The 27,301-nt window shown below is 50.6% G+C and overlaps 12 protein-coding genes across 12 annotated transcripts; 4 read left to right on the plus strand and 8 right to left on the minus strand.

The window, feature by feature from the left end:
- Window positions 1-2,580: 2,580 nt before the first annotated feature.
- Window positions 2,581-4,686, minus strand: N7462_009027 (rDNA-binding RNA polymerase I transcriptional factor; the record flags this gene model as incomplete). Its single annotated transcript, XM_057080741.1, has 1 exon — window positions 2,581-4,686. One exon carries the CDS (start codon window positions 4,684-4,686, stop codon window positions 2,581-2,583), a length of 2,106 nt encoding a protein of 701 aa, XP_056931069.1.
- Window positions 4,687-5,736: 1,050 nt separating this feature from the next.
- N7462_009028 (uncharacterized protein) lies at window positions 5,737-6,513 on the minus strand (the record flags this gene model as incomplete). The annotated part of the gene is made up of 1 exon (XM_057080742.1): window positions 5,737-6,513. One exon carries the CDS (start codon window positions 6,511-6,513, stop codon window positions 5,737-5,739), a length of 777 nt encoding a protein of 258 aa, XP_056931070.1.
- A 1,441-nt stretch (window positions 6,514-7,954) lies between these two features.
- On the plus strand, window positions 7,955-8,469 carry N7462_009029 (uncharacterized protein; the record flags this gene model as incomplete). The annotated part of the gene is made up of 2 exons (XM_057080743.1): window positions 7,955-8,117; window positions 8,180-8,469. 2 exons carry the CDS (start codon window positions 7,955-7,957, stop codon window positions 8,467-8,469), a joined length of 453 nt encoding a protein of 150 aa, XP_056931071.1.
- Window positions 8,470-8,665: 196 nt separating this feature from the next.
- Window positions 8,666-9,160, minus strand: N7462_009030 (uncharacterized protein; the record flags this gene model as incomplete). Its single annotated transcript, XM_057080744.1, has 1 exon — window positions 8,666-9,160. The coding sequence occupies one exon, from the start codon at window positions 9,158-9,160 to the stop codon at window positions 8,666-8,668; it is 495 nt and encodes a 164-aa protein (XP_056931072.1).
- Window positions 9,161-10,261: 1,101 nt separating this feature from the next.
- On the minus strand, window positions 10,262-10,945 carry N7462_009031 (uncharacterized protein; the record flags this gene model as incomplete). The annotated part of the gene is made up of 1 exon (XM_057080745.1): window positions 10,262-10,945. One exon carries the CDS (start codon window positions 10,943-10,945, stop codon window positions 10,262-10,264), a length of 684 nt encoding a protein of 227 aa, XP_056931073.1.
- Window positions 10,946-12,074: 1,129 nt separating this feature from the next.
- On the minus strand, window positions 12,075-13,487 carry N7462_009032 (Gfo/Idh/MocA family protein; the record flags this gene model as incomplete). The annotated part of the gene is made up of 3 exons (XM_057080746.1): window positions 12,075-13,117; window positions 13,181-13,314; window positions 13,378-13,487. 3 exons carry the CDS (start codon window positions 13,485-13,487, stop codon window positions 12,075-12,077), a joined length of 1,287 nt encoding a protein of 428 aa, XP_056931074.1.
- Window positions 13,488-14,723: 1,236 nt separating this feature from the next.
- N7462_009033 (CeGAL family transcription factor) lies at window positions 14,724-16,820 on the plus strand (the record flags this gene model as incomplete). Its single annotated transcript, XM_057080747.1, has 1 exon — window positions 14,724-16,820. One exon carries the CDS (start codon window positions 14,724-14,726, stop codon window positions 16,818-16,820), a length of 2,097 nt encoding a protein of 698 aa, XP_056931075.1.
- Window positions 16,821-16,902: 82 nt separating this feature from the next.
- N7462_009034 (uncharacterized protein) lies at window positions 16,903-17,853 on the minus strand (the record flags this gene model as incomplete). The annotated part of the gene is made up of 1 exon (XM_057080748.1): window positions 16,903-17,853. One exon carries the CDS (start codon window positions 17,851-17,853, stop codon window positions 16,903-16,905), a length of 951 nt encoding a protein of 316 aa, XP_056931076.1.
- Window positions 17,854-18,375: 522 nt separating this feature from the next.
- On the plus strand, window positions 18,376-19,629 carry N7462_009035 (putative tartrate dehydrogenase; the record flags this gene model as incomplete). The annotated part of the gene is made up of 3 exons (XM_057080749.1): window positions 18,376-18,622; window positions 18,702-19,192; window positions 19,282-19,629. 3 exons carry the CDS (start codon window positions 18,376-18,378, stop codon window positions 19,627-19,629), a joined length of 1,086 nt encoding a protein of 361 aa, XP_056931077.1.
- Window positions 19,630-20,058: 429 nt separating this feature from the next.
- On the minus strand, window positions 20,059-20,889 carry N7462_009036 (lipase family alpha/beta hydrolase; the record flags this gene model as incomplete). The annotated part of the gene is made up of 1 exon (XM_057080750.1): window positions 20,059-20,889. One exon carries the CDS (start codon window positions 20,887-20,889, stop codon window positions 20,059-20,061), a length of 831 nt encoding a protein of 276 aa, XP_056931078.1.
- Window positions 20,890-21,563: 674 nt separating this feature from the next.
- N7462_009037 (Zn(II)2Cys6 transcription factor domain-containing protein) lies at window positions 21,564-23,976 on the minus strand (the record flags this gene model as incomplete). The annotated part of the gene is made up of 6 exons (XM_057080751.1): window positions 21,564-22,313; window positions 22,367-22,501; window positions 22,559-23,079; window positions 23,149-23,316; window positions 23,467-23,638; window positions 23,875-23,976. 6 exons carry the CDS (start codon window positions 23,974-23,976, stop codon window positions 21,564-21,566), a joined length of 1,848 nt encoding a protein of 615 aa, XP_056931079.1.
- A 1,680-nt stretch (window positions 23,977-25,656) lies between these two features.
- N7462_009038 (sugar O-acetyltransferase) lies at window positions 25,657-26,587 on the plus strand (the record flags this gene model as incomplete). The annotated part of the gene is made up of 3 exons (XM_057080752.1): window positions 25,657-25,760; window positions 25,860-26,102; window positions 26,281-26,587. 3 exons carry the CDS (start codon window positions 25,657-25,659, stop codon window positions 26,585-26,587), a joined length of 654 nt encoding a protein of 217 aa, XP_056931080.1.
- Between the last annotated feature and the right edge of the window lie 714 nt (window positions 26,588-27,301).

Genomic DNA, 27,301 nt, shown 5'->3' on the forward strand with positions numbered 1-27,301 from the left:
CTCGGGCACACATGCAGAATAATACTTGGTGGGGCCTTTTGATCATTGATATACAGTTATAAATAATACAAACAGATTTTCTTGGTGCCCTACCGATAAAGATAAATCTGAAAACCTCTTGGTTTTAGCCAAATTTATCATGTCTTATAATTTATTTACGTGATTCACAACTGGATAAAAAGAAAGAATCCAATGAGCAGGCATTCCTTCATCTCTCTGCATTTCTACGATTCGCAAAGACAAAAACATAACCCACCCGTCAAATATACTACAAAAGATAAAACCCGGGCGAACTGAACTTCAAACCAAGGTGCAATGTCAAGACAAGGGTTTTGGACCTAAAAACCAACCCGAGCCCAACAAGGTGGTTCTGCCTAGAAAGTTAGGAAAGGCTCATTGTCTATAGAAGTTGAATGGTGTGTGGTTTAGGCTTCAATTTCAATTTCAAATCACAAAAAGTAGCATCCTCTTGGTCAATTTAACCCAGGCATTCTCCATACCTATTCAGTGAAATTTCCTTTTGCCTTCTATTGGAGGATTCCTCACCTGACGGGTACGATCAACTCAGTATCGCATTTTCTTGACTTATATACCACGTCGCAGTAAATCTGTCACCAGACACGCTCACATGCCGAAGATATAATGAAGTTCAATGCGCGAAAATTCTTTAGGCCAGTCTACCGATAGTCTCTATTCGCCACTGTTTTAATTTGGACAAGCCGCCCAGAGCCTAATTCAGGATGGCGGCATGGAAAAGAGCCGATACTTGCACGGGAGCAATTTTCGATGGACCGAGGTCACGGCGCCAGGTGGTATCTTACTACTAATTGCTACATGAGCAGGTACTTGCATCTATAGAAGATTCCAATATAGACAGGGGCGGTGCTATTATTTCTCGCCTCCCAAGCCGGTCTTTGCCCTACATGACCGCCAGCTAGTGGCCATTGGGCTTCACTGCATGAAAAAGACAATAGGATTCGAGATGGTGAGTTTCCGGTCGATTCCGAGCCAGATACATTTCATGCCATCTTGTTGGGTATGCGTACTTGAGGCTTTAGACGACCTGACTTCCATTCCTCCGAAACTCGGGGAGGTCAGCGGGCTATGCGAAGAGGAAGAATCTTCCAGAGAGCATTACGGTGTAAGTTAGTTGGTTTGTGAGCAGTTCGTGAAGAGTCTGCGAATACAGCATAAAAACCGAGACGAAGCCCCCATCTTTATGTGGTGCGCACCTTTCTCTGCAGAAACTTGAAGTGTTGCTGGTCCTTCAGGCTATAGTATGTTAGTTTCGTTCTTCTAAATTTTGGAATGGATAGACTGATTGGCGAACCAGTCTGCTAGCATCTCTGAATAAATGGCCGACCTGACAATTAACTGCAAGAACTGCGGTGCGTCTATTCCAGGCACCAAGTATGTGTGTCCAAAATGCGGCAAACATTGTCGATGGTACGTGCTCTGCCACTCGGGTCTCCTCAATTAATTTGTGTTTGTGGCCAAAAGTACTGAAGATAAGTGAAGAAAATGCGATTGTTCATCGACATTCGCATTGTTCAATGGCCGATTGCCATCGCAACTGGATCTTGGACTCCGAGGATCTGGGAGCAGGAGGTGCTTTTTCTGGTGTATCCTTGCATTCTGAGGCTGTCTGATATTGCTTTCGTATAATCCTTACAATATGAATATTTTTATACAAGATAATTCAGTCTTATGTCATATATATTCTCCTCGCTGCCTTCTAAACGATGAGCGGCTGCGCCATCTTTTCATCTATATTGTACCAGTGACTGCGAGGGTCTCTCGCTCAGGTGCCGATGATGCCACAGCGGACAATCAATCAACTTTGCAATCTCATGGAATGAACGGCCTACTGATTCTTTGGACGAGATCCTACTGACGTGTTCCAAAGGTTATAAGAACTAGGAATATAGCCTTAAGTGACAGGGTGGGGCGGCAGCACCGTACACGCGACCAATCCCTCGCATGCTTCCAACAGGACCATCTTTTATATGACGCACCCTTTTGAATAAAATAATTTCGTCGATTTCCATCTGGACCAACCAAGCTGGTCAAGTGACTCAGCAAAGTGGTTCTACAGGGCTGCCCAACAGCAGTGACATAGATCGAGGCAGCAGTACTGTTGCTCAACGTAGTTTTCTTGGCATGGAAAGAGGTGCCAAAATTCAAGTTTCAAATGTTTAAAGAAAGAAACTAATCTCTGGGGGTATATATGGTCTCCATTATCGGCAGGGGCGGGGAAGGAGAACTATCAGCGAAATTCTCTTCGTCCAAGAAGGCTGAAGAAGACTTCTAGATAAGTCATAGTCATATTGAAAATAGTAGCTTTCATTGAATCTGCCATGTAGACGTTCAGTCGACCTGTGCGAAGAAAACAGAAAATATGAGTAGTGGTATCGCAACTTTTTAGTGAGACAGATGGACAAAAGGTATACTAGAAATCGAAACCCAGACGCCGCGCTGAATGACAAATATATGGCTAGTGCAAGTAGATCACGCAATGTTTCCTGCAAAGCGAAAATGCACAGAAAAAAAATGGAATGAAAAACGTGATGTAGACCCATCTTACTCCTCATCGGTAGCAGTGGCATCTTCATCATCGTCGGTATCGTCATCGTCAACGTCATCATCATCATCTGCTCCGCTATCCGAATCATCATCGTCCTCATCTAAACCTGGAATGCCACGCCACTCGACATAATCGCCCTCAATCCAGCGACGGCTGCGGGGGAGCTGATAGGGGTCGAAGGGGAAGTAAGCGTCCAGCTGGTAGCCGAGGTGGTCGCCAGCGCGAATCTCACGCCCAACTTGGCTAAACGCGGGGTTGGAGAGGGTAGCAATGCTGCGGAACGCGGTCACACGGAGGCGCTTGTTTGTCTCCAAGAGAGGGTAAACATAGAGCAACTGGAAGTGGTGGGCGATGCGAGCGAACTCGGTGACAATGCCAGGAGAGCAGATCTTGAGCGGATTCAAGCGCGAGTAGATTGCCTTGTGGAGAAACTCCTTGACATGAGGACCGAATGAAATCTGACTTGGCTCCAGTTCATCCACTTGCTCGGGAGTATCGCCTTCCATGGCAGCAGTCGTCAGATCACGCCAGCGGAAGCAGAAGATGTAGAGAACGGCCTGTGCGGTAGAATAGAACGCGCTGTAACGGCGGAGATCGGGGCCCCGGCATTCCGGTTCGTGGGCAGTGCGCATATTTTCCAAGTATGCAACTAGATAGTCAAAAGTGTTTCGGACCGCTTGCCCCGGGATGTGGGCGCCACGTGCGATGAAACTTGCCAAGTAGGCGGCAGCAGACTGGCGCAAAATAGGGGGCTGCCTCTGATCGAAGACAATTGTCATGCATTCCGAATAGAACATCTCTGTGAGTTCAGGAGACAATTGGGAGAAGTGGAAGAGAAGAAACTGGGTGTGGCGGGATCGGTACGTCGGGAGGATGATGGTGCGAAAATGGCTCATGAGAAGGGTCAAAGTACTTTTCCTCTCTTCCAAGCTGCCACTTGTGAACGAAGAAGAGTAGTACTCGAATAGAACATCGATCATGCCGTCTATCTTGTGAATATTTTCCTTGATCTCAATGACACGTTTGCTATCATCAGCCTCATCGTCGCTTGCCTCGGAGTCGTCATCATCCAATTCTTCATCGACATCAGGGGCAAACCCGTGCAGCAGGTTCTCTCCGAGCTCATCTTCGAAATCCTCCAAGTCGACCTGGATTTGAACATCCACCTTGACCATTTTTTCAGTAATCAAAGCAAGGATATCGGATTGAAGTTCAGGAGCATAGCTCATCAGCTGAATGAGATTCCGTGTGTAGGCGACGTGAGACTTTGGAGAATCGCCTTCGAAGGGAAATGCCTGGGACAGGACAGGCGACAATGTTCCACTGCCAGCGGGAACCAGGCGCAATACATATCTGAGTGCCATGTGGACACGAGTGTAGATCTCAGACGCCTGAACAGGGGCGTAGCCTGGAAGTCGGCCAGTGCCTCGGGGGACACCAGCGAGCTTGGTGGCAAGAACCTTCAGGATTGAACCGAGATAAGTGCCCTGCGCTGCCGCCAGGTTGCCTAAAAACCGGATGTAGAGTTTCACATAGGTTTCGTCGCGGCCCAGCCATTCGCTGTTGAGAACAGCAGACACTAGACTGCTGCAGCTGCGGTCCAGCGAGGCAATATGCGATAGAAGAGCCATGAGGTGATATTTCAGAGATGCATGTGTTGGGAGATCATATGAATAGAGGCTGTCGTCCGCTTTTTTCGGGTCCGCCGTGAAAATCTGCTTAAGCTGGTTGTAGGCGTCGCTATCTCCGGCCGAAACATGGCGATGGATTGCTCGACGAGCTTCTTCTCTGACCACGGCTAAAGGCTTTTCGGATGTATCCGATGCACCGTCGACGGGCCAGGAGACCGTTTGCGTCTGAATCTTCTCGTCGAAGGTCACACGAGGGCGCTTTTTCATCGGAGGGGCATCTTCGAGGAAGCTGTCCGATACGGACGATACCGGAGAGAGGCTGAGGTTCGCGTCGGTCATTTTGCGTTTCGTACCGGTGGGTTTTGTGGGTTTGAGTATTGATACGGGCGAAGAGGTCGGGATCATTTTGCAACGGTTGATAGGAGGGGTGGCCGTAAGCGGCAGATTGTGAGACGTGGCGATGGAGACCATGGCCGGTTGTGAGAGTAGACCGCAGAGATGATGGACTAAACCAAAGCTAGAGATATCACAAAGACTGCGACATCTGCCGGTCTGCACTTCCGATGGGGGATGCAGAGGACCGGGTGTGAGATGTTTTGAGATGGAGCTTCGAGGCAAGCGGGCACACGACCGTCAAGAAGGCCAAGAAATGGATTTGTGCTACAGACTTGGGATTTCAGACCACGAACATCTGTCCGCACCCATGGAGAGCATTCACTCGGCTAAGAGAATCGATGAATGGGATGCAGACAGGCGTGTCGAGGCTCGACAGATGAAAATGAAGGCTCGAGCGAAATTTTTTCCCTTGCGCTGCCTGTGGGGCTGCGGAGAACCCGTGACTGAGCGGTGAGCCCTACGCTAAACCACTTAAGGATATATTGGCTTATGTCATCGTGCGTTCATCGCGTCTCGGTGTCCGAGGCCACCAGGTTCGCGTTTGACTGTGAGAGAACAGACTGAGATAGGACGGAAACGAAAATTAGCTGAAACAAAGCATCGCGAATTCTCTTCGCGCATTCTAAAAGAAAAATGTCGCGCATTCTACAAAGGAAAATGAAAATGAAAATCGTGCCTGAATCGCATCGAGTCAATGTTCAAATTACTCTCGAGCGAATATCAATGGAGAGTCTAGCAGATAAAAGCGCCATACACAAGCTGCAGGATAAAAACCACATAAGATCTCCTCGCGTATCCAACAAGTTATAGATAGGGGCAACGTCCCCGAATGATAGATAAACCACTCGAGAACAACGTATCCGGGAATAGAGGGGAAAAGGAAAGAAAAGGAGTGAATAAGAAGCGAAGCATTGGACACAGGAAGTGTAATAGCTCCTCCCAAGGTATAGTGCGGTAGAGGGAATAAACAATTCAAGGGTCGTCAAGGAAAGAATAACAGTTAGTCGTAGCGGGCTGGGTGAGGAGGAAAATCCAGTTCCTTCATCAAGTCCGCTGAGAGTCGTCGATTACCCCGGTTCAACCGGGAGGGGTATAAGAGCGGGAGAGCAAAGCGGCAAATGATTCTCATAGCCAAGGCCCAGCACTGATGGGCCCGATATGGTCGTCAAAAATACTGCCGTAGAGTTCCTCAATCTCGGTCAGGTAATCGTCAACACTGAACTTGTGGAGCCCCTTGCGAGTCAACAGTAATTCCTCTTCATCCATAATGTGAGTGGCGCCAAATTCCTCAGCGACCTCATTGACCTGCGCCAGCTCCTTGCTGAAGGGATGGACTCCCTCGTGCATCTCGGGGGCGAAAATATCGTGGGATGCACGAATGGCTGGGTTGCTGCGTGGAGCAGCCAGCGTTGGTGGTGACGCACGATGCTGAGAGCGCTTGCGGGCAAGTTCTTGGTGCGACCGCTTGGTATGCGACAGAGCACGCCGAGGAACAAGTGGAGCGTCATTCGACGAGGATGATGTGGTTGACGAGCGGGGTTCGCTTTCCATAGTGACTGAACGCTTGGGGAAGTATGAAGCAAGCGGATTCGAATCAACGGGGTAATTGTCAGTTGGAGAGATATCGGGAAAGGTCATAGATGAAGCATAGCTCTGGGGCGACATAGCGTCGCTGTCGTCACGCGATCGTACGGACGAAGCGGAAGAGTCGGGAGAGGGAATGTCGGGGGCGTTGTAGGCCAGCATGTTGGTGGTAGAAAGCAGTTGAACAGGGCCGGAGATGTTGCCGCGTTTGATGCTTCCTGAGTTAAATCGCACATGTCCTTCGCCACGATACGGCATGGGCGCCGACACCTCCGGACGCTTATTGCGCTTGGTGAATGCACGAGTAATCGTCGACATGATGGATTAGCTAGAATGTCGTGGTCGTGGCCCAGAAGTTCGGGGGGTTGGAATTGCGATCGCTGTGTGACGTGCCGCCGGGAGGATTCGACTAGTCGGCCCTTGTTGTGATTGAGTGATTGAATTGACTGCGGACTAAAACCCAGCGACTGCTTGTGGCAAGTTTCCTATTCTTGCCTTTGCGACCGACTGCGATCGATGCGGTCAAATGCGATGGTTTAGATCTCGCGTGGTGGACGATCGCGGGATGCGGAGATAGATGGCCAGGAATGGAGATCCCTACCAGGAATGACCAGGGATCAGATAGCAAAGATTGAGGAGGATGACAGAACGTTGAGACGTGTCTAGCACAGAGAATGAATGTTGAGTAGCCTCGCAGATATATTTTGCGCAGCAAAACGGGCGAGGGGAAAAACGGCTCTCTTTGAAGATTGGGAGGGCTTCTATCGCCTAGGGAGGGAATGGGAACGTGCAAGTAGGCCGCACCACGAAGGGGATGGAATATCTGAAAATCAGAGAAATAAAGGAGTCCAGGATCACAGATCACAGTATTCACGGACTCGAAGAAGTGAAAAGGAAGGAATGAAGGTCCCGAAAATGAAGGGAGCGAAAGAGTGAAGGAGGGAAAGGGAAGAAGGGGGCAGGAGGAGGAGACCGTCTGGACTTTCTGGACCGGCTGAACGGTGGAGGGCTTAACCAACACCCGAAACCCAAAGGGCCTTGTAACGTAGTTCCTTCACTACCACCTCCACTCAAACGGCCCCGAAGGCCCCCGGAAACACCGTGCTGCTTTGGTGCTCCACCCCGTGCACCTGGTTGGAAGGCAAAAAAAAATCGGTCCCAAGGTTTTGCTCCAGGGACTCGACCGGGCCCATCGAGTCCCAAAAAAATTGATCTATAAGTGGCCCGGGGATTTTTGAAGACCCAGTGTTCTGACTCGGTCGCCACCGTTCATCCAGACTGTTCCTACGATGGATGGGAGTCTCTTCGCACCATGAAACCCGATTATATGTGCGCTATTTTTGTGTTGCTTTGCCATCGCAAGGGCGAACTCTCAGCGGAAACGGTAGCGAGAATGCGACCGGGCAAGGGCCATTTGGTCCGTGCCTGATCCAGGGGAGGAAGAGAGGGGGGACTGGGCTTTGGGCGCAATCGGCGGGCACAGGAGAGAGCGATCTCCCCTCGGACAAAAGGCGTTGGCCATACGCGATGATACCCAAAGGGCCAGCAGACTCGACGTATACACAGCTGTCATCCGGCATCAAGCAGCAGGACAACCCACGTGAAGTGGGATCATCGAAAGAGTCCAACTGTGGTGTGACGCATCTCAGGATTAGACTTCGCATGAAACACTTGGAGTTGAGTCTCCATCACTGCATGGAGTAACCCTGCTAGTCACCGTTCCAGAAGAGATAGGGAACTAAGACGACAGTCGAGTTCCATGGGCGCGGACCTTGTTTCACCACCAACCACCACCAGCACTTCTGGTCCTTGCTGGGTCAGGCTACAAACCGACCACCGAGCAGATCGACAGGGCGAGCATGATACCGTTTCGCCAATCAGCGAGTCCTCCGATACTACCGAAGCAGACGGTGTGATCCTAGGTGCGCCCGGCGCTTGAAAGGCTGCAGGGACGCAGCTGTCGGAGTGGCCTGATTTGCTCCAGTTCCCAGGCCATTTGGGAGTTCGTCCGTGAGCCCGTCCGTCCGTGAGCCAGTCATGGGCCCCGCTGAGACGAAGTGGAGTCATGGCCCGCGCTCGTTAATCTTAAAACACCGTGGGAGGGGCAGCCTCCACCAAGATGAACACGGACAAAACGCCCCAGGTTTGCGATTGAACTCGGACAAGCTGTCATTCTCCAAGGAACTGAAGATCCTAGCGAAAACGCGGCGTGTTCGGGTGCTAGAGGATAATGCTGATGTTGATGACTCTCACAAGATATACGCACCGTCGTAGAATCTGTCGCCGACTTGGCCTCATTTTTGTGCCGTGGATCACGTGATCAATCACCCCCTGGTTAAGACCGTCGCACATAAAGTGCGCGACTCCATTGAGTGGCTCCCACTTACTATATGTTTTACTACGCGCGTATATTGTGGACAGGATTTTTAGGTAGATGGCGAGACCCAGAGTCTTTGGAAGGTCATAGTTCTTAAAAGTACAGGCTAGGTTTACTTCTCGATAGCTCCTCCGCTCTGTTTGACAGCCCGCCCTCGGTAGGCCTGCCTTGGCCGCTCTCATTTGCTACTATTCCCACATTGCCAGAAGCATACTCGGCCATAGCTCCCACCGGAGACGCCACTCCGTCGGAACCCCCAGTGGCTGGACCTCGTGGGTACACGGGAGACGATATTATCGCCTGGGGGTGGAGGTGGGTCCCGTACGGACTCCCCATGGAGGGATCGCCTTGCACCGGCCAGGTATATGCAGCCGACGGTTCATTTGCTTCCATCTCTCCTCTTGGACTATGCGTACTCCCGCGAGGACTGGGAGAGATTGGCATTGCAAACCCCCCTCCAATTGGCTCTCCGGGTGACGCGCCCGGGGCATGCTGGGTTTGCTCAATGACGAACTGGTCAGACATCGCGGCGAACCAGCGCTCCATGTCCGGCCAGTCTCGCAGTGGGAGATGAGCCCATTCTTCCATTCGCGCTGGCTTTTGCTTATGTGCCAATTCTGGCTTGGTTGACGCTTGCACCACACCTGTTGGTCCCACCGACCGAAGTGCCACGAGAACGCTATATAAAGCTGCTTCGGTTTCAGCTAATCTCTGTTCCAGCTGATTCAGATACCCTAGAGGCAACCCTCTGCCCCGTAGACAGGTTCGATTAGTTTGAGATGCACTAACCAAAAATATATATATATATATACTTAACACGAGAATTGATACCTTTTTCCACTCTCTGGGTATATGCATTTTGATGGCTCTGCAGAGCACTGAGAACAAAATGGACTGTAGATTGACCAAATTTAGAGGTGCTCCTGAGACCCGAATCGAGGCTAGAGTGTTACGCACAGCTTCCGGTCACACTAAACCCCGGATCAGCATGGCAAGGAAGCCCCAGGTGTCCAACAATCAACCAACCTTGCATTTGCGCTGCCTGCATATCTCACAAGAGATCGAGCTCAGGTTCTCACTTTCTGCTGCCGCTAATGCATCAGCGGATCCATAGGGCTGGATTTTTTTGTTGTTCTATTCCAATTACCTGGCATGTCGGCATTGGAGGCACGAGTGCGTTTCGAACGCAAGGCACCCGTCATCGGTTCTGGATATAGACATATGCGAAACAATTTAGGCCCTGCAGATTACCTATATGAGGCGTTCAGTGAATCGCGCCGATCGCCACTTGTTGGTTGCACGTTTCAAAGGTGGTGTCCGGAGAAAGGAACCTCCGAACAAGATAGGTCACGTGTGGAGGTTTCCTAAAATGCCGCTCATCTTATGTATGACTTCACTGGTTTCAGTCGCAATTTCGGGTGTATCGCTTAGCCACTTGTAGAGGCTCCATGGGAACTGATTACTGTTGGCTATAATATCTGACTCATAAAATGATCACGTTTGCCGTGCATCCGTCTCATAATAAGGTATGTTATTGGTGGATACATATCCTGAAAAGGTCTTCCTTTTTTAATTTGTTGGTCTAAAGATAGGTAACCAACAATGTATAAAAAACAACAAAACAGTGCCGAAACCTTAATGTGGGGACTCGTGAAACACCATTCTGACGTCTGTGTATACACATTCGTTTCAAGGCGTGATTTCTCTCCAAGTATGTCCAATAAGTCCCGCAACCTCCAGAGCAACCGAACGGCCCAATCGCGTGGCAATAAAATATATAGTCGCATCAATACCATTCGTAACAGCACCAGAGGTGATGACTCTGACACCAGATTGGTTTAACCCCCCATCGCAGTATGAAACCGTGTCTGATGGGTCCTCGGGAACAATTTCTGTTCCTTTAGCATCAGGCGTTCGTAAAGTATACTCACTGCATGCGGTTCGTAGGCCATTGATTGCAAGGCGATGAGTGGTGGCCTTAAGCCCATCAAGAACACCGGCCACTCCAAGCAGATAGCTTCCAATACACACAGATAGAATAGTCCGCTTTCTGGCGATGGGGGCTTGTGGATGTGCGAAGTGTGCGATCATCTCTAGCAGCTCTAGCAGCCGTCCGCTCTCGGGCTGGACATAGGGCAAGATATTTCTGGATCGTGACCCTGGCACAATGAGGATATCGTATTCTGATAGGCGAGCTTGCGCTTCCTTGAATGAAACAGACCGCTTCACCTCGATATTCTCTTGTGATGTGGTGATTTCATCTTTTGCAGCGATCGTGATGGAAAAATTGGTGTTGGAGAGAATTGATATCGGGCCGGCGATGTCGAGGGTATTGAATGCCGGGAAAATGGCCACTAGCGCCGAATTTATCATATCGTAAAGAATATGAGCGATTGCTTGTAAAAGTGTAAGATTCATGAGAAAAAATACAAAGATCGAAATGGAATTGGGTTGTTGAACTCATTCATCGATGACGTCATCGAGGAGTCGCGTGAAGCTGGTAGAGTAGCATCGGGTTTTTGCACTTAGTTCGAGCGCCTGGGAATCCAGATACATAACGATTCAGTGGAGAAAACATTTTGAATAGTAGAATCTCCACGGAACAGGTCATTGGACTTGTCTGCCTGGTTCAACCAAAATTGTATTACAACCAGAATAATGATGAGATAAGCAAGCAATCTGGAGATCCTGATATACTAGAATATGCTTGAATTTGTTACACAGTAGAAGTCTATATCAGTATTAGACAAATGAAATGATCAGAGCAGGGATCCACTCTTTTAATTATATATGGGCACTCGATCTTTAGGAACGTATTCTGCAAATGTATCACTGGTCGGTATCGTCTCAAAAGAAGATATCTAGTCATTTGTAGGTCTCGCACTGCCCCAAAAGCGGTATTGAATCAAACTAGATTGCCATGCTTTTGATCAGAAGTAAAAGGCTATCTCCATCAATTCAGGAAAGTGTAATGGCTAGCAGCATGCTCTGAGCTGAACAAAAGTCCGATCAACGGGGATATCTAGCTCGCTCAGTCAGTTGAGCATACCTATCTTCCTACTGATCACTATCGAACTTGCTCTCTAGGGTCCTATCAAATTGTAGCGCGCATATTATATGCCTTGTTCTGTCTCCTTTTCCTTTCTCTTTGGATATCTTGATGTACATTTAACGAGCATTTGAATAATTTTAGGGTTGGGATTACGCATAGTACTTGTCGAATAGATTAGAGAAATTTTGTACAATCTGAGATAAGGCATCAAACCTAGACTATGTAGATACTAGCAGAAATTGCCGTCCCATCGAATCAATATGTGTGTTTAATGCAGTGCTTTGTCCATAAGTTCGCGCCCCGGGCATTCATGCCCCCGTCATACTGACCTTGTAGCTTTCCCGTCGAGAGCTCAACATTATCTAACGCAAGGCTTGTGTATTCAAAGGGTAATCTACAAAATGTAGCCTAGAACAAGGAAATAGAATTGACATAGCTCATGATGACAAATTACAACTGAAAATCATTTCCGGGTCGTACTTTGAGACCAGCCTTCCGGTATGTCTCATCAACAGCCTCCATCTGCTTGACGCTGTCACCCGCATCGACCCAAACACCCGAGCCTGCTCTGCCTTTGATTTTATTGACGAACTCATCAAGCTGATAAAGATAGGTTGTCCACCAATCCTGTCCAATTCCGGCGCGTGAGTCCCCACTTGGGAACTTGTACGCCTTCTCTCGTTTAGATTCTTTCCACGTCTTCACAAGTTGCTCTCCCCGTCGAATCGTATGCGTATCTTCTACGTCAATTCGGTGGTAAATACTAGGCCCCAGATGATTCCAAAAGACCACATTCCGTTTCACGGTATGGACCTGTCCCCCCGACTCCTCTACAACCTTTTCTTCCAGCTCAACTTCGCACTTCGGCCACCCCATGCGAGGGAGAGCTTTTGTCCACGAGTTAGGTAGCAGTGGCCACCTACCTGATGCCGCCAAGTCCGCAATTAGCGTTCCTCTCATTCCATCTGCTGTCCGGTAACTGGCGGTTATTGCCCGGTCGACTTGATCGGACTCCGGCAGGTCAGTCGGTGGAGCCGTCAGACCTTGGACTTTCACATCCAAAACCTCGGTCGGCTCTTGCTGGAAGATCTGTCGAAGACAGTTCATCGGGTAGGTGCCGAAGTCCATCATAGCGCCACCAGCAAGGTCGAAGCGCCACCGGATATCATTGTCCGGGATCATGCCTTTCGGGAGATATTGCTCGACAAAGGCATTTTGTACCCGGCCTGCGACGGTGTCATGATGGATGCGTGCGAGGAAAGTCTGCCACGCGGGGTGGAAGCGATAATGGAATGCTTCCAGGAGAACGGGTGCGCCAGCTGCTGTGACGAGGGGATGGTTGAATAGGGAGCGTGCCTCGTCAGCATTCGAGCAAGAAGGCTTTTCTAGGAGAACATGTTTGCCGGCACGGATCGAGCGCAGGGCCCATTCGTAGTGAAGACTATTCGGAAGTGCGATATAGACGGCGTCGATAGAGGGGTCTTGAAGGAGGTCTGTCGTGTGCCTATCTCAGTCTTATGATCCCTCAGTCGGACTCGTCTCCTATGTATAAATACCTTCATAGGTGGAATGAACGATAGGGATACCATGCTTCTTTGCGTATGCTTCGGCGCGTGCTTGGTCTCGAGCTGCGACCGCGACAACCATGACGTCGGGGTGTGATTTCGCAGGAGCGATCAACGCAAAAGGACTATCTTTGTTTTCTTCTCATGAGAGCTGTGGATATGCAGATTATGGGATGTGATAGACATACGCGATGGCAGACGCGCCAAGAAGCCCGAATCGAACAGCATCGTCGCGCTTTTTGGCCGGTGGTGGGCTGATAAAACCGGCGTATATACGGTATAACGCGGCAAACATCATCACTACGGATTTTGTATCAGATGGTCAATCCAAGTACTGGAAATTCTAAGCGTTCATTTGCTGTGGATGGGGAGCTTGCCGGTCAGGAAGTTGAAGTAAGGAAGTGACGAAAGCTTGGCAATGCGGGTTTGGTCCCCTGGATTTAAGTTCGAAAGGAGAGAGCTTGAATCATGAGGAACTCTCCACCCCAATAAAACTGGATAGAGAAATCGTTGCGAGATCTAACAATGTATCTTGAAGTCGAGCTTCCCAAAGTGGGCTAGAACCGGAAAGTCTATTCATCCGCGCGCTGCCGCTGTTGCGTTGCTCGCTCTGGAGAACCTCGGCAGCCCCGCCATTCGAAGTGTGGGCCATAGTTCCACCCTCGCCACTAGAAGGACTATACTTCTTGCTTTCGCCGGGCGGAACAGGCAATTGGCAAAGCTGCAGTAATATCAGGAGGTAATACAAAGGTGCCATCACTTGAAAATTCCACCGTTGGATTGCAGGGGTATCCGGTGCCAGAGTGCCAGAATTGCAGGGTTGTCCCCCCGCTCTTTGGCTGCCCTTCCCCCGGGGTGTCCATAGGGCACGATTTCTGATTCAGTCCGTGCGAAGGTATTAGATTGATTCAATGGGAAGAATTGATGCCAGAAGGATTCTTTGGAGTCTTTGATCATGCTACGCTGGACCCGGTGTGCGTTTCTTTTTGATTGGGACTGTGCGGGTGGCTGCATCTGGTTTTGTGTCACCAATCACTGGGGTAGGAGAAGGCATTTGCTTTAGCTTACTGACAGCAAAGACGCAGGCTCTGAGCTGGATCTATGCGTAGGAAGTGTGGTATTGCTAGCAGCTTCTTGCTGAATGAGGAAGGAAAGAGGGCTTTGTGAAGAAAGATAACCAGGTCTGCAGGCAGGGAAGCCGATTACGGTTCGAAAACGGAGGAAGTTGAATCGAAGAATGAATAGAGAATTGATAGAATCTATCAAGACTGCAGAGGACTTTCAATTGTGGCACCTCGAACACTACTGCTCCCACGACGACGAGTTCTATTCGCAGGTTAAAGTCGAAGGCTTTGGTGACGATTCTCCAAAGAGGTCACGTGCACACGGCGTGGCAATAAGACAGACACCGGGCAATGTAGCCCCGGCCATCCCTCCCCCATTGGCCTCCCCAATTGACCTCCGCGGTGATGGATGGTGGCAAGAAATGATATTCAGGACTGCCAGCCAAGAAGAGGGATGAAAGATACCTACTATGACGTCTCCATCTTCTATCAGTACTCGTGTCGAGGACTTTGAGCCCGACTGGCCATATGGCCCTCGGGCCAAGAGACGCAAGCGGGCCTCCACCGCCGATGCATCGAGACCCTCGCCGCGTGAAATTGGATTCATGAGAGAGTCTCAGAATGAGGGGTCTGCCAGTTTCATTGGAAGTTCAAGTGGGATCCACTTCATTCGACATGTCTACAACGCTTTTGCTCGCCGCTCGGCGGACCTACAACAAACCAGGGCTCAGGATAAAAGCTCAGTTCCAGGCGAAGATGATCGGCTGCAGCGTGGTATTGGAACATCTCACGATCGAGATCAGTTATGGTCTGATGGGGAGGTAGATTTCACGCCGAATGCCAAGTTCTTGTTTGAAGACCTGATTCATTGGACTCGCGGCTACTTTGAAAATTGGCATCCCATCTTCCCGTGTCTCCATGCGCCGACCGTGTTGAAAGCCATGGAGCAACTCGGTAATCAGGGTCAAGCACACGTGAACCATTTAGATATGATCATCATCCGCTCAATCATTTCGATCTCTCTGGGAGATAGTCGACAGGCAGAACGCTCGGGATCACGGATAGGCCCCATACCTGCATCATTGACCTTTCAATCAGTGCAGCAAGTCATGCAGGATATTCAAGGTCTCCTCGCAAATCCAACGACTCTTCCGTTACTCCAGGCTGCTTTTATGATCCAACTGGCCCTTACTTCCCTCTTGCGTCTGAATGCTGCATCTCGAGTAGGTGGAGTCATCACGCGCACTGCATTTCATTTGGGGTTGCATCGCTGCCCAGGCAGATTCCAATGCTTCACGCAAGAGGAAGTAGATATTAGAAGGCGTCTCTTCTGGTCTATTTATTGCCTCGAGCGATATCTTTCACAAGCGCTCGGCATTCCACTCGGAATTCGGGACGATGATATCGATGTATGCTATCCGGGCGATGAGCGCCATGTAACTCCCAAACATATGGCATCCGATGATCATCGCCTCAAATTACTCTGCCATCTTGCGAAGTTTGCCAGAATCCGGGGCTTAATTCTGGAGCTTCGCAACAAATCTATTCTGCACAGCCATGCCGGGGCAGTGGAAGCCTCCCATGTCAATGGCGAGCTTTCCCAGTGGTGGAATGAAGTTTACGATGATGTGAATCCAATTGAAGACGAAAGAGAATCTGAGTCATCTGAAGCCCCTGCCTTGAGCGCATACCACCGTCTATTACTCATGGTGCTACGGCACGAAGCAATAATATCCATGAATCGCCCGCTCCTTGCGGCAGACAAACCGCATGCTGATTTCAAGAATGCCTTACAAACTTGCATCGCATCCTCACGTTTCTTACTTAACACCTTGAAAAGATATATGTCATCAAACTCTGATACTCCGTTGACTTGGCCATCTTTCACTTGGACAACCTGGATGGCTTGTCTCATACTGATGTGGGCATCGTGGGAAGGCGAGTTCCCAGCGCCGACTGCCCTAAAGTATGCCCGGATGGGGATAATCGTCTTGGAAAATCTTGCATTACGTGGAAGCAGCTGGCCGGAAACATGCATTGAGGCGATCAAAAGCATGGAGTCGGCATTATCCAATAACGCATCGATCGACCACCATAACGAGAGCTCTACTGGCATTCATACGCCTCATAAAAACGTCACCAATCACACTCAGACACCAGGGACTCAGAGAATGACCAGGCTATCCGCTCAGGGTAGAAGCCGCCAGTCTATTGGCTCGTCCCATGGACCTGCTAATGGGCATCCGGATTTCTCTTCCTCAGTAGACGCGCAGCAGGTTGAGCCAGCTATGCGCATGCCTTACAATGGGGAGAACTATGAAGCCATATCATCGCCCCCAAACATCTCCGGCAATGGATTTGACATTTCCTCAAACGGGGCCTTGTCTTTCAACGGCCAAAGTTCAGGCGGTCTCATATTTGGCAGCATTATGAATAACAATGCGCCATTCTCCACGGGTATGGGAGGCCAGGACTCGTTGCCATTTTCAGATTTTACATCCCTGTTTACGAATGATCTATGGAGCGTGGCGGATGGGCCTTGGATGATCCATGGAAACTTTTTGTGACGTGATATTTGACAATGTACATAAGAATATTGATAGCATATATATACTTCAAAAGTGGGCTTTTCGCCTCCACCAATCCATCTTATGCTAGTGTAATCTTGAGTATTTTTCTCTCTTTGTCCAGGACTACTCTCAATTGACCCTTCTCCTGCTCTGCGTCGCGGTGCTGGGATTTGAAGAATCCCCTACGTAGTTGATCAAGGTATAACTCGTAGGCAGGCATATACCCCCTTACAAATTTCACAACCGCCTCATCCGTCATTCCTCGATTTGTCCTTTTCCGAAGAGCATGCTCCTGCTGGATCCGCCATTCATAAACATTCACCAGATCATCTGTATCCAGGTGAACGAGGAAATCGAAATGCCGCGATCCCATAAACATTTCAGAATATTCCCTTAGATTGCTGTTTACTTGCAGTAAACTCTCTACCGCGTGATCTCTCAAGGTCTCTGTCAAGTACCCGGACATAGCCTTCTTATCCTGGGCTTCGTTCCATCGGCATCGAATTGATTCTTCTCCCAGCGGTTGAAAACCGACACACCAGCCCTCGAAGACGACAATGTCCACCGATGTGCCTGCCGGCACTCGAGGCCAGCTGTCTTGGTCGGCTCGGTCGCCTTCACCGCCAAATTTGCTCTTATCAAATGCTGGAATCAGGATCTCCTTGGAAGAGTCCAACAAATCTTTGAAAAAAGAGACTGCCAGAGCTGTGTCGTGCGTTCCTGGCTGTCCGCGTGTCTGGAGCAGTCGGTTCTGCGGGTTCCGTCCGCGAACCTGAACAAGCTCATGATGATCAAAATAAAGATCATCCAGAGAGACATTGATGGTGTTATATTTATGTTGATCGCGCAGAGTCTTGACCAGCGCATCGGTCCAGGTTGACTTGCCGCTTCCTTGGAGACCTGTAAGACCTAGGACAAATGGGCGCTTGGTCTGAGCGGAGGCCTGAGACTCAATATGTCGTTCGATTTGAGGGATTATGTGTTGAAGAACATCTTCAATGCCTTTTTTGGGAATTGTAGGCGTGGTCATGCTTCTCAACTTGAAATCTTCTAGTTCACTGGACGTAAAAGTGCGGTGCAGATGCGAAAAGAAGCGAACACGACGTCGACGGAAATGAATTGTGATTGTTCAATAATCTTGCCCGATGACAAACAATTATCACCCACATCTCTATCCCTGGATCCATCTCCAAGAGCTCTTGGTATCGTGTGTCCGTGACGTAGATCAAGTCTGAGTTGTTGGGGAGGCGGACGTTTCTTTCTCCGGGAAAGCACCTCGGAGATTGACACCTCCGTCCCGAGCCGCCCGTAGTCATAAGGCCCTGGACAAAGACACCTCCGGGCAGCCCTCCACCGCGGGCCTATTGGCCAAAACAATTGGGAATGAGGGGGTTTTCCATACTTGTCGCTTCATTGCAGACCCAGAATCAAATGAAATTCACGCTGTTAGCGCGAGTTGCTTGAAAATGTCCCCCCGCATGTACTTAATCATTGCCCCTCCTCCAATCTGACTTCTTTCTTCTAACCCAAATTTACCCCTCCAAAGTCCAAAATGTCTACTGGCAAGACTTACAGCATCGCCTCGATTCCCGCTGATGGAATTGGCCCCGAGGTCATCGAGGCCGGCATCACCGCCTTGAATGCCTTGACCGATACCCTCAAGACCTTCAAGCTGGACTTCAAGAACTATGACTGGAGCTCTGAGACCTACAAGAAGACCGGCAAATACATCCCCGACGGCGGTCTTGAGGAATTGAAGAAGCATGATGCCATCTTCTTCGGTGCCGTTGGCGCGCCAGGTAAGTTTAGACTCTTTCTCCCCAAAAGCAAACCCATAGCTATGGTCTGAACGCTTCTTCTCATGCGGATCTGATTCAGATGTTCCCGATCATATCTCCCTCTGGGGTCTCCGTCTTGCGATTTGCCAGCCCTTCCAGCAGTACGCCAATGTCCGTCCTACCAGAGTCTTCCGTGGCACTGAGTCGCCTCTGCGCAACTGCAAGACTGGCGACTTGGACTGGGTCATCATTCGCGAGAATAGTGAGGGTGAATACGCCGGCCAGGGTGGCCGCTCTCACACTGGCAAGCCGTGGGAGGTCGCGACCGAGACGGCGATCTTCTCCCGCCATGGCGTCGAGCGCATCATGCGCTTTGCCTTCGAGACTGCGCAGAAGCGACCGCGCAAGCTGTTAACCGTTGTCACTAAGAGCAATGCCCAGCGCAACGGCATGGTCCTCTGGGATGAGGTTGCCAAGGCTGTCGCGGTCGACTTCCCCGATGTCACTGTTGATAAGATGCTCGTCGATGCCATGACTACTCGCATGGTCTTGAAGCCTGAGAGCCTGGATACCATTGTTGCCACAAACTTGGTAAGTGATACATATAGTATAGAAGGCTGGAAAAGAAGAAAGGAGAAGAAACCTATCCATGAAAGGCTTTGGAACTGACATCTCTATAGCACGCTGATATCCTCTCTGATCTTGCCGCTGCGCTGGCCGGATCCATTGGCATTGCGCCCACCTCCAACCTCGACCCGACTCGCCAGTATCCCAGCATGTTCGAGCCCATCCACGGCTCTGCCTTCGATATCACTGGCATGGGTATCTCGAACCCCGTGGCCACTTTCTGGACTGCGGCCGAGATGCTCGCTTGGCTGGGCGAGGAGGACGCTTCCAAGAAGCTGCTGGATTGCGTTGAGACTGTTTGCGAGAAGGGTGTTCTGACTCGCGACTTGGGTGGCCAGGCCACTACCAAGGAGGTGACTGATGCTGTCGTGGCTGAGATTCGGAAGCTGGCTTCCCAATAAGGGGTCTCTTATCAGGCTGGTCGAAGACTGTACCTGTGGGGGAAAGGGGAGGGAAAAGGCATGACTGTATACATAAGATTGATGCGATATACCTATAGAATGAAGAAACTTGATGTTTAATAACAATATTTGACATTCTAAAGGCCTGACAGTTGATCATGTCTCTCCAAGACGTATTTATTCAAAATATTATATAGTATTTTGAAATACTTGACTCGATACTCCGCACCTCTTCGAGGGTATTCAGACGCGTTGTTTCCAAAAGTAGGTGGTGTAGATATTCAATGCCGAATGGAAAGCTGATCTTGTGATATTAACAATTATAGACAGAATCCTAATAATTACAGCCGAAGCGCTCCCGCCCAAGGCGGAAGATGCAGAATATATAGTACAAAATTAAACTGTAAGCCTTTCCACCCACGTGTTCTCTTATTTACCCGGCGACCCAGCCAGACACACAAACTTGCGATCCGGAGTCGAGTCCAGCACGTTCTTGACCAGGTTCCACACGTTCAGGTCATACGCCTCGCCGATGTGGCCGACGGGGTCGAGCGGGCAGGTACTCTGAATCCAGCGGTTGGTGACGCCGTCCTCGTCGATGAATGAGGTTGTGGGTGGGGTGACGAGCTCGTCATACTTGGACGCGATGATAGTGACCGTGTTACCGGACTGGACGATCGGTGTGCCATCGTTCAGGCGCTCAATGGCGGCGCCGCCCGGGCCAAGGTCATCACAAGCACCACAGCCCACGGCATGAAGGACATCGCTGACGACTTCGCGGGTGGTATTCCCGAGCAGGTAAGCGAGGTTGTAGAGACCGGCGAAAGAAGTGGCGTGAGTGGGCGGGGCGATGGACGCGATCTTGTCAATAAGATGCGATACGCCCTCGAACTTGGGCACGTAGAGAGACTGGAATGCGCCCTCCGAGTGACCGACCAGATCGACCTTGCTCTTGCCCGTCTTTTCCACGACCTCCTTGATATACGCGGCGATCTCGGGCGCCGACTCGTTGATCGGCTTTAGTCCGCCAACAAAAGGGAAGCCGTCGTATGCGCCATAGGTGAGTGAATATGTGCAGTAGCCCTGGTTTTGCAGCCAGTACTGTAGGTAGTTGAGGTCCTCATAGTAGGTTGCGCCCAGACCGTGGAGCAGGACGACTGGGTTCGAGTCCGAGGTGCATGAAAAATCGTTGATGCCCGTCGCGTGGGCCGCAGAGGCGACCAGCACGGAGGAGGCCAGGAGCTGCCGGACTGAAACCATGGCGAAGCGTATTTGTGTATAATTTTCGCTGGTAGATCTCAGGTACCTGTCTTTTTTTGATCGGGAGCTGGGGCGTCAATCCACGGTTGCAGAATCAGGGACAGGAGTCACCTCGGCCCTTTTATGATTTGGTCTTCAGCGGAAGTGACGGGTCCCTCGTGGTCCTTTTTCTTTCTGCAAGATCAGCTCAGATCCATCGTGCCCGGCGCTATCGATTGTTGACCGAGATCCTCGTGCTATGACTGGCCCGTGTGCGGGGAAGGGTGGACCACTTAATCTCATTAGTGCTAGTCGCGATCACGACCCGGGTGGAGATTCAGGGATGCGGACCAATAAGACCTGTGGGGAAGGGAGTTTCTTGTCCTTTTGGGGATCGAATCCGAGCTGTTTTGATGCATCATATCCAGACTCAGCTCGAGCAGAGGTGAGCGGAAATGAACCGAACTCCGGGTCTGAAATAATAGGTGACATCAATTGATCTCATGTGTACGAACATTGAAATAGGAAAATTTCTTCCAAAGCCAAAGGGGCCAAACTCGCTCCAAGGGATATCTCGCTCATGATAAAATAGAATCAATACTAGTCATGCAAACATCAATCGCATGGGCTCGTCACCATGGATTTCGCGAAGTCGCACCACAAAAACAAATCATGACATGAAAACTGAAAACAGCTCAATCATTGAGCGGCGAGTTTTCTCGAACAGAGAGCTCTGGCATAGCGCTACCCCAAAGTCCCAGGGAATGGCGTCGCTCTACTAGTTGCAGTACTTCGATCATGAAAGCGCGCTCGGGCCCGCCATCTGGGAAAGCTTCCCAGGCCACCCGCGTGGGAAACGCGAGACGATTGATCATATTGCCTGGAGCAGTTTGGATATACCATTCCAAGGTCCGACAGATCCCACATCCGAAATCATATTGTTCCATAGGAGTGACTCGGCCCTCCGGGCGTTTGTCAATCGAGGAGAGAATCAGTCGAAACGCATAGTACACACACATGGTCTGCGCCAGAAGAAGATTGGGGTAGGAGAATTTGGTTGGTACGAATATCGTGCCCGTGCGCAGGTCGCGCCGTTTAAAGATCGGAAAGTCCTGATCTTTCGTCTGTTCAACTTCCTCTATGGATCCATCAGGGTAGCACTCAACCCAGTCATGATGCCACTCCTCGAACTGCCCAGTAAGCGCAGCGATGCCGTTCCAAAGTGCCGCCTGCTTGACGGCCATTTCTTGGGCACCCATCACGGAGGCTTTTTGAGCCTCTGCAAATGAATCAGACTGGGCCAACAGACCTGGAATATCTGTAGCAATGTCAAGAAGATGGTGTAGAATGTCCTTGGTGGTCGTATTGGCGGACCAAGGAATAGTTTTCCATTCCTCACGGGCCAAAAAGAAGGTTGACGAGCAGCCAAAGCGCCGCCGATCTAACTTCTTTGTCAGCATTTGTCTAGTCGTATGCTGCAATTATACAATGGACATACCCAATATGGCCGTAACTCGGTGAAAAGAAGATGCTCAACACCGTACATATGGTTTTCCGGGCCTCGATGCTCAATCAAGCGCACAGCACCTCGAACATGAGCCGAGACACCTTTTTGCGTCGTTCTTTCCACGCTCTGAAAAGGTCAGAATCGGCTTTGCTCAAAAAAAACCCCCATGTAAAAAGACCATACCTCAAAGGCAAGCAAAAGGATCACAGTGACTAAAGTGGACTCGGCTTTGCATTTCTCGGGGTCCACCAATGCATCCTGCAGCCCCCGCAGCACACGTGGATACAATCGGAAGCCCGACGCCTCGATCTGCTTGTTCTGGACGGACCTACCAAAGAAGGCTACCGAGACAGCCTCGAAAGCGTCCGAGATGAGAGGTGAGAACATGCGAATACCTGCAGCTGCTCGAAGCGCACCAGCGCGGCCAGACTTGACGTCAACCTCGGGGGCAAACGCGTCCACGAAGCGCTCCACAAAGACATCTACAACGGGTCGCTGCATGTTCATGACGGAAATAGTGCCAGACGAAGAAGATCCGTCAGATGCGCTGTCCTCCGACATAATATCACCGAACTCGTCATCCTCGTCTTTGTGCTTAACTACTTGGTCATTGAAATCATGATCCGGACTGCTATCGCGCAGCCTCTTCCAGATTGGCACAATCGACACGGGAGAGCTACGTGAGTAATCAAGACCTTCATAAGCTACAGGGATACTTTGGTTAGCAAAAAGAGTAATGAGAGAATCGGGTCCCGAGAAACATTTGAGCATACCTTCTCTGCCTTCCCACGGCCCTACAGTTGTCAATTCCTTCTTCAGCCCACCATGCGCCTCTCGAATATCGCGCACCAGTGAATCGACAACAGAAAGCGGGGCTGAGCGAATAGACTCAAATAAGCTCTCCAGCTGGTCCAGCCGCTGAAGATCTTGGCCCCGAAACCCTACAAACCAGACGCGTTAGCCTGGTGTTTCAGCTGCCCTAGCATGAGAATCGACCATGGAGATCGGGAACCGGGGGGAGAGTGGCGCATCCATGGACCCTGGGGGCCACCCTCGTGCCCGCATGGAGCTTGGCTCGAACGCTCACTCACCCTCTTGTTTTTCATCTATTCGGGCCCGAAGGTCTCGGATTTCCGCGCGAAGATTCTTAATTTCTTCAGCTTGGCTGATCGGCCGGGCGTCCTCGTCGGGCGCGGTTTCATAGACGCATTTTGACGGGTAGCCATGGGCGCAGCACGCGTGGCACGGCTTTACTCGATCACACTAGAGAAACGACGGCAAGAAGGATCGACGTTAGCTACTTGGATAGCATAATTAAGGTCGCATCCGCTTTTCAATCGCGCTACTAAATATGCCGCCCAGCCCTAGCACTGATGCTGGGGCCCGTGAAGTGTGATGTACTTGGTACAGTAGTGGGACAGGGCAAACGGGAGCGATGGCCGGACGGTCCCTCCCGTTGCGATCTGAGCACGCCGGCCGGGGGGGGATGGTTGGCATACCTTGACTTTGCGGAGCCGGCAGACTTTGCAGGAGCGCGACTGGCGGTTCGGTGCCTTCCTGACTCGCAAGTCGGAGGCAGCTTGTCGCGATTCACCGGACATGGGGACGCGGCACAGGGACGGAGGAGGAGGAGGGAGAACATCGCGAGCCAACGACGCTGCGGGAATTAGGGGAGCCAGATTTCCGGTGCGGGTGTCCGAGATCTTCTGCTCGGAGCGAGTCAGGGTGGACCCAGTGAGCCCCAATTCTAGATTCAGGGTGGCTCAGGGTGATCCGACCTGCTGCAGTCTGATCCAGTCTGATCCAGTCTGATCCAGTCTAATTCAGTCCAGGCCAGCACTTGAGGGGGAGCTCGAGCGGGCTTGAGGATTCTGATAGGTGCTGTGGCTGGCGGAGCTGGATCCGCCCGTTGCGACCAGGCCCGCCCGAGCGCCGCTGCGATTGGCGCAAGGCCAGAAAAAAAAAGAGATTGGATGCAGCTGCTGTCAGTCGCTCGATTCGGTAATGAGGGGCACCTTTTCGTTGGGGAACTGCACAGGACCAGCAGGGAGGAAGGTTGGGGAGAAGCGAAAGCCGTTGGACTGCTCGGGGAGACAGACCGCAGGGATGTAAGGTTTCCCCGGACAGCAATGACAACACGGGCAGAACTCGCGCGATCTCTGGATCTGTAGATCGAAGCAACCAAGGATCTATAAACACCTAGCAGTCTAGTTCTCGGGTGATAGATCGATTCCGGCGTGCAAGTTCAGCTGAATTAATCCATGTCAAGAGTTGTCCAATAAGGGGGATCTCGTACAACCGGTACTTTTGTACTTTGTGCAGTCCAGTACGCCGATCTACATTCCGTGGGCTGGCTGAACCCCCCTTGCCGAGGTTCCCGGAAGTACCGACAGGAGCGCCAACGGTCTGCACGATGCACGATATACAGAGAGAAGCATACTCTTCGCACACTTGATTGGGGCCTCCTTTCCAATAGTTCCCAGACTATAGATTGTCGGTCGCGGGCTCGTGCGGCTGCGCTCGATATGAACGGGCACAAATGGGCTGAGACCTTATGGTCTTGCAATGCCCATCTGCATTCCATATCGATTGGCCCCGAACACATCCTAGGATCACCATACTTGGGCCGATAGAGGTGCATAATCTCGCCCGGATATAGCCTATACCGTACGGCTGAGTTTATTTAGATCTCATAGTTGAGCCCCCTATCCAGGGACCCCCATCGGTGGCTTTTAGAATGAACCTCTGATAATCTCAGGTCATATATGCACAGTCAGGGAGTAAAGAATTTCGGAGTAATGCAACAGCAACTTTTGACTGATTGAAAGCCCTACTTAGGGCTTGAATCCCTCCAAAACGTAGAGAATTGCTATTTTGCGCCGCCCCTATTTTCTATCAACCAGTCTATACCACCCTATCTTCTTAAAGACAGACCTGGTGATCAACCCCTCAGCCTTGAGACAATGTATAGACCGCCTCCCACCGCCACTTAGAGGCCTGTGCAGCCCAGTCTAGATTAGTGTTTGGCCCATTCAATTCACCATTCGCATCGCTTACAGTCCAGGATCCCTAGCAGACGGGATTTTCTAGCGGGTTTCTGCTTCCCCGCCCCCATCTTGCACATCTCCTTGCAGCTCAGCCGCTTCTCTGACCAGCAACGAACAGATGGGATGGATCCCGACTATGGCGTCTAGCTCGGATCGATCGACTACTTATACTCTTAGCAAACCTTACCCACTTCGATCTATTGATGCTTTCCACTCCACTTTGGCCCACCGACCATGACATTCACTGCCAGCAACGCGGACGTCAAGTCAAGAATCCAGGACAGCGAGGTCCCCGTGCCTTGGTGTGGGGAGTTCGACAGAATGATCAATGGAATGAGGTGCGTGAGTATACTATCCACTCACACGATCTACTTCCCAAGATGCTGGACTCTCTTTCAGGACAATATATAGGCCGATGACTGATCCCCAGAACGCAGCTTTTCAACCTCAAACTCCGAGGTCCTCATGGAGAAGAAGCTTTCGACCCTCCAGAAGCTGAACCAGTTCAATGATGTCTCCATTCCAGAAGGCAGCACATTGACTTCCCTGAAGACAAGACGCATGGCAGTTGCCCAGCAGATGCTCGGCCGGACTGGTAACAACACTAACATCGAACCGGCTTTTTTTGTCACCTGGGGCTGCAATATCTTTCTCGGTGATAATGTCTACATAAACCGCGAGTAAGCTACACTTTCATCTATTTCATCAGAACCAGTCATTCAAGTATCTACACTCGATGAGACGAGCATTAACCGGCGCTTTTCTGACCAGGTGAGTGCCGAATACCAGAAGCCAGCAGACACATTGTCGTGAATGCGACCCTATCCAAAACTAACACGCCATCTTCATGCTCCAAAGCGTATCGATCTACGACAATTCTCTTGTTGAGATTGGCGACCGAGTCCTCATTGGCCCCGGCGTCTGCATCTGCACCGGCACCCATCCAAGCGCTGCCTCGGCGCGGAAAAAATGCGACGGTACCTCTTTCGCATTACCCATCATCATTGAAGCTGACTGTTGGATCGGTGCCCGTGCAACTATTCTACCGGGCATCCGGATCGGGAAGGGAACCACGGTGGCGGCGGGAGCAGTGGTGACTCGCGACGTGGCTCCGGGATGCCTTGTGGGTGGAGTCCCTGCGAAGGTTATCCGGAACTTGGATTAGGATTGCGTGCGGAAAGGTGTATAACAACATCAGTATCTAAGCTGATGGGGCATACTTTGGCCGTATACGATACGATACGCGTGCCTTCAATCCGTGATGACTATACAACGGTGACGGAATATCTTTGCAAGAATGTGTCATTGAGCCGTCAATCTCGCAAGCTTCTTCTCGTTTGACTAGTCAGTTTTGAATGCGCAATCTTATTTTGTCTCCAGAAATTCCGGGGTTGGACAACAGGCGTGAAGGGTGTGACACATCGGGGGTAGAAACATATTAGAGTCGCGGAGTCACACTGCAACATCTTAACAAGTAACTATGTACTTTACCGGGGGTTCTGTGTTTATCAATTGTTGTAAAAAAAAATCCCATCGGCCACGACAGGCTGGGGAAAACTATCCCCTAATTTCACCTTAGGAATGTCATTCAGCCAAAACATGTCGGCCGAGTCGACTCAAAACTCAGTCGTGGTTTCTCAGTGCAGCTCCTTCCGGTAGCCTCGCCAATGTCAGCATACATCCTCTTTGTAATTTAAAATTGATCTGGTTATACGGAGGATATCCGGATACGAGCATGATTTCTCCGCATGATGACCCGAAGAACGGTCTCGATTCTGGCATGGCAATGTGATATATATGCTTTGAGAGATCCATAATTTCAACCGACCTTGGCAAATTTGTTCTAGAAATCTTGAGAGAAAGTACCCCAGGGCCGATC

Source organism: Penicillium macrosclerotiorum (assembly GCF_028827735.1).
Source record: "Penicillium macrosclerotiorum strain IBT 26536 chromosome Unknown utg000008l_segment0_segment0, whole genome shotgun sequence".
Classification (NCBI taxonomy): Eukaryota; Fungi; Ascomycota; class Eurotiomycetes; order Eurotiales; family Aspergillaceae; genus Penicillium; species Penicillium macrosclerotiorum.